The 15,953-nt window shown below is 46.9% G+C and overlaps 1 protein-coding gene and 1 pseudogene across 1 annotated transcript; both read left to right on the top strand.

Moving 5' to 3' along the window:
* The first annotated feature begins 554 nt into the window (after positions 1–554).
* Positions 555–3,989, top strand: LOC136552503 (probable mixed-linked glucan synthase 3). Its single transcript, XM_066544078.1, has 3 exons — positions 555–796; positions 1,516–2,257; positions 2,397–3,989. Exons 1-3 carry the CDS (start codon positions 555–557, stop codon positions 3,987–3,989), a joined length of 2,577 nt encoding a protein of 858 aa, XP_066400175.1.
* Positions 3,990–11,254: 7,265 nt separating this feature from the next.
* On the top strand, positions 11,255–15,647 carry LOC136552502 (mixed-linked glucan synthase 4-like; annotated as a pseudogene).
* The last annotated feature ends 306 nt before the right edge of the window (positions 15,648–15,953 follow it).

Raw genomic sequence — 15,953 nt, 5'->3', positions numbered from 1 at the left:
AAGCACCAGGTATCTAAAATGGCTCTCTATATACCAAACTAGAGAATGATCTCCAAAATAGAGAACAAGAAACTAATGCAAATATTGCAAAAATCTAAGGCACCAAACCGACTCTAACGTTCTAGGGGGGAAACGTCCGGCCGAGTTCACACAAACCAGTCTCGTGACGGTAGTGGCCAGTACCCTCGATTATTTTTGGCCAGAAACCGGATCGACTATGAGCATGTATCCAGCTAGTAGAACATGGTTGCTACACTGCACGTCTCCACACGACGCTCGAGCTCGACCCCGTGGGTTCCGCCTCCAGAGGCACATGGATCGATCCGGTGATCCCGCTGAGAGATCTGGACGCGCATTTTTCAGCATGATTTGGCCATGCCGACCTAGCTAGCTAGTGTAGTAAACTTCCATCGTCCTCAGTTCTTCCGGCCGGCCGCATCTCTTTCTATATATGTCACGCAGTCGTCGCTCGCTCTCTCCGCAGTCCGCGAGCCACTGCGTGCGTGCATAGCCACTTAGCCAGCTAGGGCCCCATTCCTAGGCAGCCAGCAGCCATGGCTTCGCCGGCGCTGGCCACCGGCGCTGTCGTTGTGGAAGATGGCGGCCTCGCCGACCCACTTCTAGCGGCCGATGGCAACGGCGCCACGAAGACGAAGGAGTGCGGCGCCGAGGGCAAGTACTGGGCGGCCGCTGACGAGGCGGAGAGGCTGGCGGTGACCGAGTGCGGCGCTGAGGACGGCCGGCCGCTGCTGTTCCGGACGTACAAGCTCAGGGGCGCCATCCTGCACCCCTACAGGTACCCCTGCGCGCAGCCAAACTGAAACTTTTGTTAGGCATGCATACTCCATACGACGAGAGTGAGGAAATTTTGTTGGACGAAGCTAAGGAGTACTCCGTAGTGCTAGATAACATGCATACAAATGTATATATTTCATCTCATACACGTAGTAGAGACCTGACCAGTAGTTGTACCTAGCTGTACAGCACTGTGCAAGTATAGTGTAGTACATTTTTACTTCGGAACCGTGGACCTTTTTTCTTCTCTCAAGTCGTTTTTGTTGGAGTCTGCCATGATGGCAGCAGGATTATTGATCTTACAAGCACACTAAGATATTTAGCCTGTTCGCTTGGTCGTAAACGATCGTAAATTTCTAGTCAGAACAGTATTTTTCTCTCACACTAAACCAGCCAGCAGTAATAATCCACGATCATATACGATCATTTCAGCCCCAACCGAACAGGACTGATTATTTGCGAACTTTCTTTAACTTATCCTGTGTTGACCTGCACACTCACGCGGGGCTCCCATGTTCCAGGGCACTACTTTGGATGCTAATGTCATTAACTGGCACATGCACCAGTGTTGTTTCCTTTCTGTTGACATTATAGTAACATGAACATGCACAACCATTTGGCATTCCAGTAACGAGAGACCAGAACACCCGATGACACATACTTTCACCAGTCATCAGCATTGACGACATCATTCTGATGCCAACCATTCTGCTGTTACAGGGCACTAATCTTCGTACGCCTACTCGCGGTCCTCCTATTCTTCGTCTGGCGCATCAGGAACAACAGATCCAATGTCATGTGGTTCTGGGCTATGTCGGTTGCCGGGGACGCTTGGTTCGGATTCTCATGGCTCCTGAACCAGCTTCCCAAGTTCAACCCCGTCAAGAGCATACCTGACCTTGCTGCCCTCAGGCGACACTATGACCTTCCAGATGGCACATCTAAGCTCCCTGGCATCGATGTCTTTGTCACCACCGCTGACCCTATCGATGAGCCGATACTCTACACTATGAATTCCATCCTCTCTATCCTCTCCACTGATTATCCGGTCGATAGACTTGCCTGCTATGTCTCTGATGATAGCGGGTCATTGATCCTTTATGAAGCATTGGTTGAGGTTGCAAAGTTTGCAATGATGTGGGCTCCATTCTGTCACAAGCATTTCATTGATCCAAGAGCACCAGAGAGGTATTTTGAGATGGAGTTGCAACCACAGGGTGGAAGAGCACCGCAAGAGTTCATGAATGATTATAAGAGGATGCAAATGGAGTATGAAGAGTTTAAGGTGAGCTTGGGTAATCTTTCTGACACCATTCGCAAGCGTTCGGATGTTTACAACAGCAAGAGAACGTCAGAAGGAGATGCACAAGCGACTTGGATGGCAAATGGGATGCAGTGGCCAGGCACATGGATGGATCCAACAGAGAACCATAGAAAAGGGCATCATAAGGGAATTGTTAAGGTACTAAAGTTTAGAGTAAAAGGTTGTTGATTTCTGAATAAGTATGTAATAGGCATACTTATCCAACATATTTTACTATTTTGTAGATACTAATTCCATTACAATAAACTTGCCTCTGACACCTTAATTCCTTCACCAGGTTGTGTTGGATCATCCAAGCCGTGGACATCACCATAGTCCCCAAGTCGGCAATGAAAATAAGTCTGACTTTGGTGCTACTAGGTTGCGCCTACCAATGCTTGTGTATGTCTCCCGTGAAAAGAATCCAAGCTATGACCACAACAAGAAGGCGGGCGCATTGAATGCGCAACTGCGAGTCTCTGCACTACTGTCCAATGCACAATTTGTCATCAACTTTGACTGCGACCACTACATCAACAATTCTCAAGCTCTTCGTGCAGCAGTCTGCCTCATGCTTGATCAACGGGAAGGTGATAACACTGCCTTTGTTCAGTTCCCTCAGCGCTTTGACAATGTCGACCCGACAGACCGGTATGGTAACCACAACCGAGTATTCTTTGATGGAACCGTGCTTGCCCTGAATGGATTGCAAGGGCCATCCTACCTTGGCACTGGATGCATGTTCCGCCGCATAGCACTCTATGGCATTGACCCACCTCATTGTAGACAAGATAACATCACACTTGAATCTAGCAAGTATGGCAAGTCCACTCCCTTAATAGACTCGATATCAAAAGCCATAAGAGAAGAAAGTATAACCACACAACCACCATTTGATGACACATTTGTCACCGATACGGAGATGATCATGGCATCTTCTTATGATAAAGGGACTGACTGGGGTAAGGGTGTTGGCTACATCTATGACATAGCAACAGAGGATATAGTGACTGGATTTCGCATCCATGGGAAAGGGTGGCGTTCCATGTATTGCACAATGCAGCATGATGCATTTTGTGGCACAGCACCAATCAACCTAACAGAGCGCCTCCACCAAATTGTTCGTTGGTCTGGTGGGTCCCTAGAGATGTTCTTCTCCCACAACAACCCACTCATTGGTGGCCAGCGACTGCAACTTCTTCAACGTGTCTCCTACCTCAACATGACGGTCTACCCAGTCACGTCACTTTTCATCCTGCTCTATGCTCTCTGTCCGGTAATGTGGCTCGTCCCCGATGAAATACACATCCAGAGGCCCTTCACTAGGTATGTTGTGTACCTTCTCATAATCATATTGATGATCCACATGATTGGCTGGCTCGAGATAAAGTGGGCTAGGGTCACATGGCTAGACTATTGGCGTAATGAGCAGTTCTTCATGATTGGATCGACAAGTGCATACCCAATAGCACTATTGCACATGGCAAAGAAACTCCTCACGAAGAAGGGTATACACTTCAGGGTCACTTCCAAGCAAATAACCGGCGACACCAATGACAAGTTTGCCGATTTGTATGAGATGCGATGGACGCCGATGTTGATTCCCACAGTGTTTGTCTTGGTTGCCAATGTTGGAGCTGTTGGAGTGGCCATGGGCAAGGCCTTGGTGTACATGGGAGTATGGACGATGTCGAAGAAGATTCATGCTGCGCTCGGACTTCTGTTCAATGTGTGGATCATGGTGCTCCTTTACCCCTTTGCACTGGCGATCATGGGACGGTGGGCGAAGAGACCAATCATCCTGTTGGTACTGCTGCCAACAGTCTTTGTAATTGTTGGTGTGATATATGTTGCTCTTCATATCTTACTTGCTAATGTTATTCCGATATAGACAATGTCAGTCAAAGAAAGCACTGCATTTTTTTAGCTTGTGTAAAGTAGGAGACCAATTATGTCCCACTGTATCAAATATAAATACTTTATTCGTACTTGATGATACATAGCTATTCCACTTCAAACTACTTGGTTTTTGGTCTGGTACAGTCCACTTCAACAAGGGACCGGACAATGGAACCCTATATATATTGTGTTCAAAAAATGGAACCCTATATTGTTTTTTCGCTAGACAAGATGTTAGTAAACACAAAAATAGTAAAGAAAAATCTGACTTTAGCAAATAGGACAAATGGATGGAGCACCAGCACCATACTTCAAGTGCCGGGGTTCCAGTGCAAACTCTATCTGTAACCTGTTCGGCTGTTCCAAACTATCATCAGACTAACTTAAATTTTCCGCGAAACATGATAAGTTAAACTTCACAAATTGCAGTGGCATTTTTTCCTCGCGGTGATCGCAATCTGTACCTCATTTTCAAACGGGAAATACAACGATTTTCTAACCAACGGGAGTGCCTGACTGTAATTTTTGGGCATCATTCTTCAGAAAGACTTCCCAGAAAAAGAAAGGTTCGCTGAAATATCAGTGGGCGAGGTGAGCTGGTGTTATATGGAGACTGTAGGCGCTGGTTGGGCCGCCAATTTCACCCTTGCTGTCGAGAGTTGGGCAGTCCGCCACTCCCGATAAACGCACGGCGCCTCCGAAACTGATTCGCCACTTCGCCTGACGGCGAAGTCTTGGTAGCGGTGCTCCTCTCGAGTTCTCAGACCTACAGTGTTGGCTTTATCTATGCATAAGCAAAGACATGCGTGAAGAGTTTCAGAAATTTCCTCAAATTTCGGTCGGAGCCGATGGTGGTGGCGATGGAGGCGACCCCATGCTTCACCTGGTCGGCGTGACAGAAGCTGGTGGCCGGCGGCGAGGTGTTGGGAAGAGCAGCAAGGCAAGAGCGGCAAGTGAAGCTGAGGGCAGCAGCCGCCTTGCTAGGCAGAGACGTCAGGCGAGGCCGCGAGGCTACAGGGGCGGAGCACGAGAGGCAGGGAGCGGCCGAGCATGCGCAAGAAGAAGAGCGCTGCATCCCCTGGCTGGAGGTTGGTGACGACGGCCGCAACGCAGAGAGAGAGCTCACGGAGTCTGCCCGTTGAGAGGCGTGTGCTCAAGCTTGTGCTGTGTGTGGATTGGGAGCTACAGCAGCAGGAGGAGAAAGCAAGCAAAGCAAGAGCTAGAAGAAGAAGCAGCACGTGAAGCAGCTAGACGGGATCGAGAAGGAGAGGCAAGTCCCGAGGAGATTGAGGTGCATGTGCTTGTGCTCTTCCTGTACTGTTGTGTTGCAGAAGGAATTGTTGCCTGAGGTGTGTGCGTGTACATCCTAGGAGTAGATTTGTGAGGAGCTGGACTGCAGAAGGCAGAGGAGGCTATTGGAGGGATTGCAGTGCTCTGTTTTTTAGTCTCGTGAGTAGAAGAACTGTAGGTACAGAAGGCATTGGAGCTGCTGCTGTACCGCTCATCTGTTCTACAGTTGTGGAAGCTAGAAGAAGAAGGCATTGGCAACATTAAATCATAGGGGAAAATCAAGAAATCGTGAAAGTTCTTGGGAGATTATCTGAACTAAAAAATGGTAAAGTTACTCATTGTGAAAATCAGTGAGATATCATCCTCAAGTAAGGAAACTACGGAGAAAATGGAGATGATACAAAAGGTGGCGTTGATGCCCATGGGTACCAAATTGGAAGATCTTCATGTTGAAGCTCTCTTATGCATGAAGAGAGCTCAACATGGATGGATATTGGACTCTGGTGCTTCCAAACATGTTACTGGTGCTCCTGATGAGTTTATATCTTACACACCATATCCATCTACATATAAGGAGACCATTCAAACTGCTAAAGGGACATGTCAACCTATCAAAGGTAGTGGTACTGTCAAGTGTACCACATCAATTACTCTGTCATCAGTTTTGCATGTCCCTTCTTTTCCTGTTAATCTAGTATCATTAAGTGCATTATTTGATCAAATGGACTGCCGAGTCTCTTTTGATCAAAAGCATTGTCTCATTCAAGACAGGAGGATGGGAAAGAAAATTGAAATTGACATTAGGCATGGTGGATTATGGTACCTGGACGGGAAGGAAATTGTAAGTTTTTGGGTGTTGCTTTAGCAGCAAGCATGAATGAAGATGAAGCTAAGGTCATGCTTCAGCATTGTCAACTGGGGCATTTGTCATTTGATACTATGGCCAAAGCATTTCCATAAATAATGACTAAGACAGATAAGAGGAAACTAGTATGTGATGCATGTGAGTATGGGAAGCATCCAAGAGCAACGTATGTAAGAAGAGGACTTAGGAGTATAACTCCATTTATGCTAGTTCATTCTGATGTGTGGACGAGCCCAGTCACCTCAGTTAGTGGAATAAAGTATTTTGTCACCTTTATTGACTGCTATTCACGTGTGACTTGGATCAATCTCATGAAACACAAGAGTGAAGTACTTAAGTGCTTTCAAGATTTTTGCTCACTTATTGAAAATCAATATGATGCTCAAATTAAAGTGTTGAGAACAGATAATGGAACGGAGTATGTGAACAATGAATTCTATAGTTTTCTATCAGCTCAAGGGATCTTACACCAAACTACATGTCCTGATACACCTCCACAAAATGGAGTTGCTGAGAGGAAAAATCATCATATCTTGAAGGTTGCACGTTCACTTGTTTATGCTATGAATGTGCCAAAGTTTCTATGGAGTGAGGCAGTGATGACAGCGGTATATTTGATTAATCGTACGCCCTCGAGATTGCTTGGTTGGAAAACTCCTTATGAGATGTTATGAGGAGTGAATGAGTTTATTGTTCCACCTAAGGTATTTGAGTGCACTTGCTTTGTTAGGGATCACAGACCTTCTGTGGGAAAGTTGGACCCCCGAGCGGTTAAGTGTATATTTGTGGGTTATTCCTCAAGTAAAAAAGGCTACAAGTGTTGGTGTCCTACTGAATGGCGTCTCTTTGTTAGTATGAATGTGACATTTCGGGAGTCTGAGCCTTACTATGGGGAGAAGACTGATTTGAGCTCCTTGTTTGAGCTTGGTGAACCAAGCATGAGCGTGTATGAACAAGAGGGGATGGATGGCAAAGATGTACAAGATAATAAAGGTCATCAATCAAGGGCAACAAAAGTTATCACAGGAGTGATTCCATTGCGTGTAAGTAATTCTAATGTGAATGAGAGACAAGAAAACATAAATGTTAATAACATGAACACAAAGCAAGGAAATAGAAATATTGTGTAGGTTTGTACTAGAAGAAATAAAAATGTTGGAGTACTACCAGTGGAGCAACAAGTTGAGCAACCACAACTGGTGGAGCAACATGTTAAGCATTCGCAACTATTGGAGCAACAACAATCTTCAACTAGTGGTATTGACATTGGTGATAGTGGGGTCGAGCAGTCCACAGAGATAGGGGGGAGAAGTTGACTCTTCCATTGATTTGCTTATTGCTCTAAGAAAGGAGGCATATGGATTTGAGCATGACATAAGTAATTATGTCTCATATGAATCATTATCTCCTGCATATAGAGCATTTATTGCTTCATTACAATCTGCCCATATTCCTAAAGATTGGAGAAAAGCAAAGCATGATCCCAAGTGGCGCAAGGCCATGTTGGAGGAGTTGAGAGCCCTTGAAAAGAATAAAACTTGGGACCTTGTCAAACTACCTCTAGGAAAGAAAGTTGTTAGTTGCAAGTGGATCTTCACTATGAAGCAAACAGCTGAAGGTAAGATCGAAAGATACAAAGCTCAACTTGTTGCAAGGGGGTATAGTCAGACATATGACATTGACTATGATGAAACATTTGCACCTGTGGCAAAGATGAGTACAGTGAGAACATTGGTTTCTTGTGCGGTGAATTTTGGATGGCCATTGCATCAATTGGATGTCAAAAATGCTTTCTTGCATGGTGATCTTTAGGAGGAAATGTACATGGAGATTCCACCTGGTTTCTCTAATCCTGAGGCAATTGGGAAGGTGTGCAAATTAAAAAAGTCCTTGTATGGTCTCAAACAATATCCACGAGCATGGTTTGACAGATTTAAGCGTGCATTGTGTGGTATGGGATACAAGCAGTGCAATAGAGATTATACTATCTTCTATAGACATTCAGGGCGCAAGATTTCGGTGTTGGCTATGTATGTGGATGATATTGTCATTATTGGTGATGATGAAAGAGAGATCATACGACTCAAGGAAAATCTACGTAAGGAATTTGAGGTCAAGGACCTCAGGCAACTCAGGTACTTTCCTAGCATTGAGATTGCACGGAATCCAAAAGATATTGTTCTTTCACAAAGAAAGTATGTTCTAGACTTGCTAAGTGAGACAGGCATGCTTGGATGTCGACCGGTATCAACACCGATTGATTTAAATCACAAGTTATGTGCCGAATCAGGTAATCCAGTAAATAAAGAAAGGTACCAAAGGCTTATTGGGTGCCTTATCTATTTGTGCCATACAAGGCCTGACATATCCTATGCAGTGAGTGTTGTGAGCCAGTATATGCATGACCCAAAAAGTGGTCATTTGGATGCTGTTTACCAAATCCTAAGATATTTGAAGAATAGTCCAGGAAAGGGGCTCCTGTTTAAGAGTCGCGGTCACCTAAATGTGGAAGGCTATTGCGATGCTGATTGGGCAAGTTGTCTTGATGATCAGAGATCAACTTCAGGCTATTACATATTTGTTGGGAGGAACTTAGTGTCATGGAGGAGTAAGAAGCAATCAGTAGTATCATGTTCAACTGCCTAAGCAGAATATAGAGCTATGTCTCATGGTCTGAGTGAAATGCTATGGGTAAGAAATCTTTTGTCAGAGTTGAATGTCCTAAGAAAAGACCCATGAGACTTTGGTGCGATAACAAGTCTGCAATCAGTAATGCAAATACTCTAGTTCGGCATGATAGAACCAAGCATGTGGAGATAGATCGCTTCTTCATCAAGGAGAAATTAGATGATGGGATATTGGAGTTAAGTCATGTAAACTCAGGTGGTCAAATAGCCGATTGTATAACAAAAGGTTTAGGAGTAAAAGAATGTAATTTAGCATGTAACAAGATGGGAATGATAGATATCTATCACGCATCTTGAAGGGGAGTGTTGGGTCTTGATGATTGGAGATCAACTTCAACCTATTACATATTTGTTGGGAGGAACTTAGTGTCATGGAGGAGTAAGAAGCAATCAGTAGTATCATGTTCAACTGCCTAAGCAGAATATAGAGCTATGTCTCATGGTCTGAGTGAAATGCTATGGGTAAGAAATCTTTTGTCAGAGTTGAATGTCCTAAGAAAAGACCCATGAGACTTTGGTGCGATAACAAGTCTGCAATCAGTATTGCAAATAATCTTGTTCGGCATGATAGAACCAAGCATGTGGAGATAGATCGCTTCTTCATCAAGGAGAAATTAGATGATGGGATATTGGAGTTAAGTCATGTAAACTCAGGTGGTCAAATAGCTGATTGTATAACAAAAGGTTTAGGAGTAAAAGAATGTAATTTAGCATGTAACAAGATGGGAATGATAGATATCTATCACCCATCTTGAAGGGGAGTGTTGGACTTTTATCTGTGCATAAGTGTGTAAGGCTATATATATATATATATATAGCTACAAAATAAGTTATTCTGTAGCCACCTCCATTTACGATAATTTTATATACTAATTTACGATAATGTCAATACATATTTCGATAGTTGGGTTACTATAACACATGGGATATTTACCATAACATTGTAGTAAACCACTTAGTAAGGAGTTACTATAATCTTATAAATTCACATAGTAATTATCGTAACTCAAAGTGGCTACAAAATAAGTTATTTTGTAGCCAGCTATAGGGTATATATATATATATATATATATATATATATATATATATATATATATATATATATATATAGAACTACTATCCTGTAGCTGGCTATAGAATAACTTATTCTGTAGCCACTTTGAGTTATGATAATTACTATGTTAATTTACGAGATTATAGTAACTCCTTACTAAGTGGTTTAATATAATGTTATGGTAAATATCCCCATGTGTTATAGTAACCCAACTATCGTAAATATGTATTGACATTATGGTAAATTAGTATATAAAATTATAGTAAATGGAGGTGGCTACAGAATAACTTATTTTGTAGCCGGCTACTGAATAACCTCTCCCTATATATATATATATATATATATATATATATATATATATATATATATATATATATATATATATATATATATATATATATATATAGAACTACTACCCTATAGCTGGCTACAATATATGTAGAACTACTACCCTATATATATAGAACTACTACCCTATATATATATATATGAGTGAAGAGTTCTAGAAATTTTCCCAAATTTCAACACACAGCAGGTCAGGAACAGCAGCAGCATCCACAGTCCACAGACCAACAGCATGTTCGTTTGGCTGTGGCTTATCGTAAACGATCGTAAATTTCTAGCCGAAACAGTATTTTTCCCTCACACAAATCAGCCAGCAGTACTTCTTTACGAACCAACAACAATACGAACCAGTCAACCGAGCAAACTTGCTGATCCCTACACAAGTGAAACATGGACACCGCGTTCGCCCGTGGCTTTCAGCCCAGCTGTTGTTAGTCTGATGGTCTCATTCTCACCTGGAGCTGGAGGCATATAGTATATGTATATCGAACAAACCACTCGTTGTTACCACTAGGGTAGCGTACACGTTTTCATAAAGATGTCATATTCCTTTTGAAACTTGAGACACGCAAGCCAAGAAACATTTCTTTATCGAGACGGTGACTTTTGGCCCGCTGAGACACGGCAACGCTACGTTCGCTTAACTTATAAGCCATGCTTTTTCAGTTAACAAATATTATTTTTTTTTTCATAATAAATCAGCTAACAATATTTTTAGCCATGGTTTATCAGCAAAACGAACAGAACATTGATCTGTCAGAACGTGATTCTGTGCTGTAGTGCACTAGCTTGATCCCAAGAATGCAAAAGTATACGGCAATGGCGGCTTCCCAGGCCCAGTTGCTGTATTTTGACCGTGCTGAAGAAAAAAAACTGAACTGATGCTCCTTCCTATGCTCAATAACGGACGGACCCTCTCTATTCAGTCCCCTCCTCTCCGTCTTCCAGCTTTTCTGCTTTACCGCCCTATATAAGCCCCGGTCGGCAAGCCGCATGCACCAACGCCACAACACGAACTAGGTGTGGCACTGTGGCTCACCGTTCGAGATGGCCGCGGCGGCAGTGACACGCCGGGTCAATGCCATTGCCAGCCTCCACGTCGAGGCGACCAACGGCGCCGACGAGGAGAGCAGGCGCAGCAGCTCGGCAGCTGACGACTCGGCAGTGGCCAAGCGGATCAACGCCGCCGCCAAGGACAACGATGTCTAGGTGGCCGTCCAGGAGGGAGACATGCCTGCAGGCAACTCCAGCCAGCCCCTGCTGTTCCGGACCATGAAGGTCAAGGGCAGCATCCTGCATCCTTACAGGTTGCTTTGCCATTTTGGCCGTCCAAAATGCAAGACTGTCCGTAGCTAGGTACCAACGGTTTGCACCAATGAATAATCCTAACTCGGCAGAAACATTGCCACTACTCATCAGTCATCAGTTGCTATTATATATAAAAACTGACTGCAACCGAAATTTGTTGATCTCTGACTGAATTTGCGCACGGCATGCAAGATCGATATACTAATGCGTTTGCCCGTTTTCTGTCAGGTTTGTGATTCTCCTGCGGCTGATCGCCATCATCGCATTCTTCATATGGCGCATCCGGAACCGAAACCGCGACGGCGTGTGGCTCTGGGCCACGTCCATGGTCGGCGACGTCTGGTTCGGCTTCTCCTGGGTCCTGCCTGAACCAGCTCCCGAAGCTGAACCCCATCAAGCGTGTCCCGGACCTCGCCGCCATCAGAGACCAGCACGAGTCCTCGACCTCCGGCGAGTCCAATCTCCCCGGCATCGACGTCTTCCTCACCACCGTCGACCCGGTAGACGAACCCATACTGTACACGGTGAACTCCGTCCTCTCCATCCTCGCCACCGACTACCCAGTCGAGAAGTACGCCTGCTACCTCTCGGACGACGGCGGCGCGTTGGTCCACTACGAAACCATGCTCGAGGTTGCAAGTTTCGCCAAGCTATGGGTTCCGTTATGCCGGAAGCATGGCGTGGAGCCGAGAGCGCCGGAGAGCTACTTCGGAGTGAAGAGGCAGCCGTACACGGGAAGCATGCAGGAGGAGTTCACGAGTGACCACAGGCACGTGCGCAGAGAATATGAAGAGTTCAAGGTGCGGATAGGATCTCTTTTCAGCACCATCTACCAAAGATCTGAAGCGTACAACAGAAAGCATACCGAAGGCGAAGATGGTGTGTCGAAGGCGACGTGGATGGTTGACGGTACGCAGTGGCCTGGGACATGGATTGAGCAGGCTGAGAACCATAGAAAAGGACAGCACACGCTGGAATTGTTAAGGTAAACATTCCATCACACTGACTTTATTTTCTTTCAAATATTCTTCATCATCAAACAAACTCTGATCTAATACTAATTAACATGCTCTTTATTTGACAGGTCGTACTAAACCATCCGAGCCATAAACCACAGCTCGGTTCACCAGCAAGCACTGACAACCCATTCAACTTCAGCAACACTGACAGGCGCCTCCCATGCTCGTCTACTTATCCCGCGAGAAGCGCCCTGGCTACAACCACCAGAAGAAAGCCGGCGCCATGAACGCGATGCTCCGGGTGTTCGCTCTGCTCTCCAACGCGCCGTTCCTCATCAACTTCGACTGCGACCACTACATCGACAACTCGCAGGCCTTCCGTGCCAGCATGTGCTTCATGCTCGACCCACGCGACGGCCAGAACACGGCGTTCGTACAGTTCCCACAGCGCTTCGACGACGTCGACCCGACGGACCGGTACGCCAACCACAATCGCGTCTTCTTCGACGGCACCATGCTCTCCCTCAACGGCCTGCAGGGGCCTTCCTATCTCGGCACCGGAACCATGTTCCGTCACGCCGCGCTGTACAGCATGGAGCCACCGCGGTGGAGAGCAGCTGACGACGTCGTCAAGGTGACAGACGACAACAAGGGCCAACAATATCGTTCATAAACTCAATGTTAGACGGCGCGAACCAAGACCGATATGTCGTCGTTGGAATCGGTGGTGGAGCTGGCTTACAGTCGGTTCGGCTTGTTACCACGAGCTTGCGTTCCCACAGGTCCCAGATCTACTAGAGCTACAACATATAAGGGCTTGGGTCTTCCCAACTCAAAAGACTAGCCTCATAGGTGGGGCTTCTTCCGTCTTATATGTTGTGCTCTCTCATCATCGCTATACGATGTGGGACTAAACCCCAACAATCTTCCCCTTAGTCACACATCGGGGTGCCCCCGCCATATGTGACGCTCGAGATTTTTTTTATCGGGTTTAGCTTTTCTAACCATGGGTTCAGATACCGGTGGTGACCACCGAGTTCACGATCTTGAAGCTGGCTTACAGCCAGCCCGGCTCGAACCGGTGGTGACCACCGAGTTCACGATCTTGGAGCTGGCTTACATCCAGCCCTGCTCGTTACCACGAGCCTGCACTCCCACAGGTCTCAGGTCCACCGAAGCTACAACATATAAGGCATTTGGGTTTTTCCAACCCAAAAGACTAGCTTAATAGGTAAGGGTTCTCCCGCCTTATATGTTGTGCTCCTCCACCAACAATCTTCCCCTTAGTCCACATTGGGGTGCCCCCGCCATATGTGTGACGCTCGAGATTTTTTATTGGGTTTACCTTTTTTGACCATGGATGTCTCTGATACCAATTGTTGAAACCGGTAGTGACCACCGAGTTCACGATCTTGAAGCTGGCTTATAGCTAGCTCGGCTCGTTAACACGAGCCTACGCTTGCACAAGTTAATTGTTGGAACCCGGCTCGTTACCACGAGCCTGCACTCCTACAGGTTAATTGTTGGAACCGGTGATGACCACCGAGTTCACAATCTTTGAGCTGGCTTAGAGCCGGTTCGGCTCGTTACCACGAGCCTGCACTCCCACAGGTCCCAGGTCCACCGGAGCTACAACATATAAGGCCTTTGGGCCTTACTCAACCCAAAAGACTAGCCTGATAGGTGGGGGCTTCTTCCGCCTTATATGTTGTGCTCCTCCACCATCGCTACACGATGTGGGACTAAACCCCAACAATCTCCTCCTTAATCACACATCGGGATGCCCCCGCCATATGTGACGTTCGAAATTTTTTTTATCGGGTTTAGCTTTTCTGACCATGGGCTCAGATACCGGTGGTGACCACCGAGTTCACGATCTTGCAGCTGGCTTACAGCCGGCCCGGCTCGTTACCACGAGCCTGCGCTCCCATAGGTCCCAGGTCCACCGAAGCTACAACATATAAAGTCTTTGGGCCTTCCCAACCCAAAAGACTAGCCTCATAGGTGGAGGCTTCTTCCGTCTTATATATTGTGCTCCCCCATCATCGCTACACGATGTGGGACTAAACCCCAACAGTCGTCACGCCGGTGTTCGTTGACGATGAAGAGACGGTCAGCAGCGAGGTGGCGTCGCTGATGACGTGCGGACGGGACTACGTGGGGAAGAGACACCGGGTGGGTGTACAACATCGCGACGGAGGACGTGGTGACCAGGTTCCGCATGCACCGGCAGGGCTGGCGCTCCATCCACTGCTCCGTCGAGCCGGCGGCGTTCCGCGGCACCGCTCCGATCAACCTCACGGAGCGCCTCCTCCAGGTGCTGCGCTGGTCGGGCGGCTCCCTCGAGATGTTCTTCTCCCACAGCAATGCGTTCCTCGCGGGCGCCCGGATGCACCCGCTGCAGCGCGTGGCGTACCTCAACATGTCCACCTACCCGATCGTCACCATCTTCATCCTGGCCTACAACCTGTTCCCGCTGATGTGGCTCGTCTCGGAGCAGTACTACATCCAGAGGCCCTTCGGCACCTACATCATGTACTTGGTGGCGATCATCGCCATGATCCACGTGATCGGCATGTTCGAGGTGCGGTGGGCGGGCATCACGCTGCTGGACTGGTGCCGCAACGAGCAGTTCTACATGATCGGCGCCACGGGGGTGTACCCGATGGCGGTGCTGTACATGGCGCTCAAGCTCGTCACGGGGAAGGGCATCCACTTCAGGCTCACGTCCAAGCAGACGGAAGCCTGCTCCGGCGACAGGTTCGCCGACCTGTACGTCGTGAGGTGGGTGCCGCTGCTGGTCCCGACCGTCGCCGTTCTGGCCGTGAACGTCTCGGCGGTGGGCGTGGCGGTAGGCAAGGCGGCGACCTGGGGGCTGCTCACGGAGCAGGCGCAGCACGCGGTGCTTGGGATGGTGCTCAACGTCTGGATCCTTGTGCTTCTCTTCCCGTTTGCGCTCGGGATCATGGGACAGTGGGGGAAGAGACCGGCCATCCTGTTCGTTTTGCTGGTGATGGCCATTGGTACGGTCGCTGTCGTGTATATCAGCTTCCGTGCCACGTACCCAGTAGGATGGTCAGACATGGCAGCTTCTTCTCTTGGCAAAGCGGAATCGGTGGTTGCAGCTGGGTCATCGGGGTAGATATCATCATTTTTTTATGCCACTGTATGTTTGGTGTAATAATTTGGATGTTTTGACTCTTGAGAATCTTGGCTCAAGTAAGGGCTGTATCCATCCAGTGTTTGTTGTTCACGCGAACATTTTCAAGATTGTTGAAGTCTCTTTACTTTGTATTCGAACTTATGTGACCGTGGTAACTGGTACGAAATCAAACAAGACCCTGGCTGTCGTCACTGATTCTAATCATGCTATACCAGCACCATCCCTTCCGATCCCCACCAAGCAAGTCCTCTGTTTTCTTAATTAATCAAGCTTCTAATCATGATT

The sequence above is a fragment of the Miscanthus floridulus genome, chromosome 4 (assembly GCF_019320115.1).
Source record: "Miscanthus floridulus cultivar M001 chromosome 4, ASM1932011v1, whole genome shotgun sequence".
NCBI classification, from domain to species: Eukaryota; Viridiplantae; Streptophyta; class Magnoliopsida; order Poales; family Poaceae; genus Miscanthus; species Miscanthus floridulus.
The sequence above is the reverse complement of the archived record's forward strand: the minus strand, read 5'-3'. Positions and strand labels throughout refer to the sequence as shown.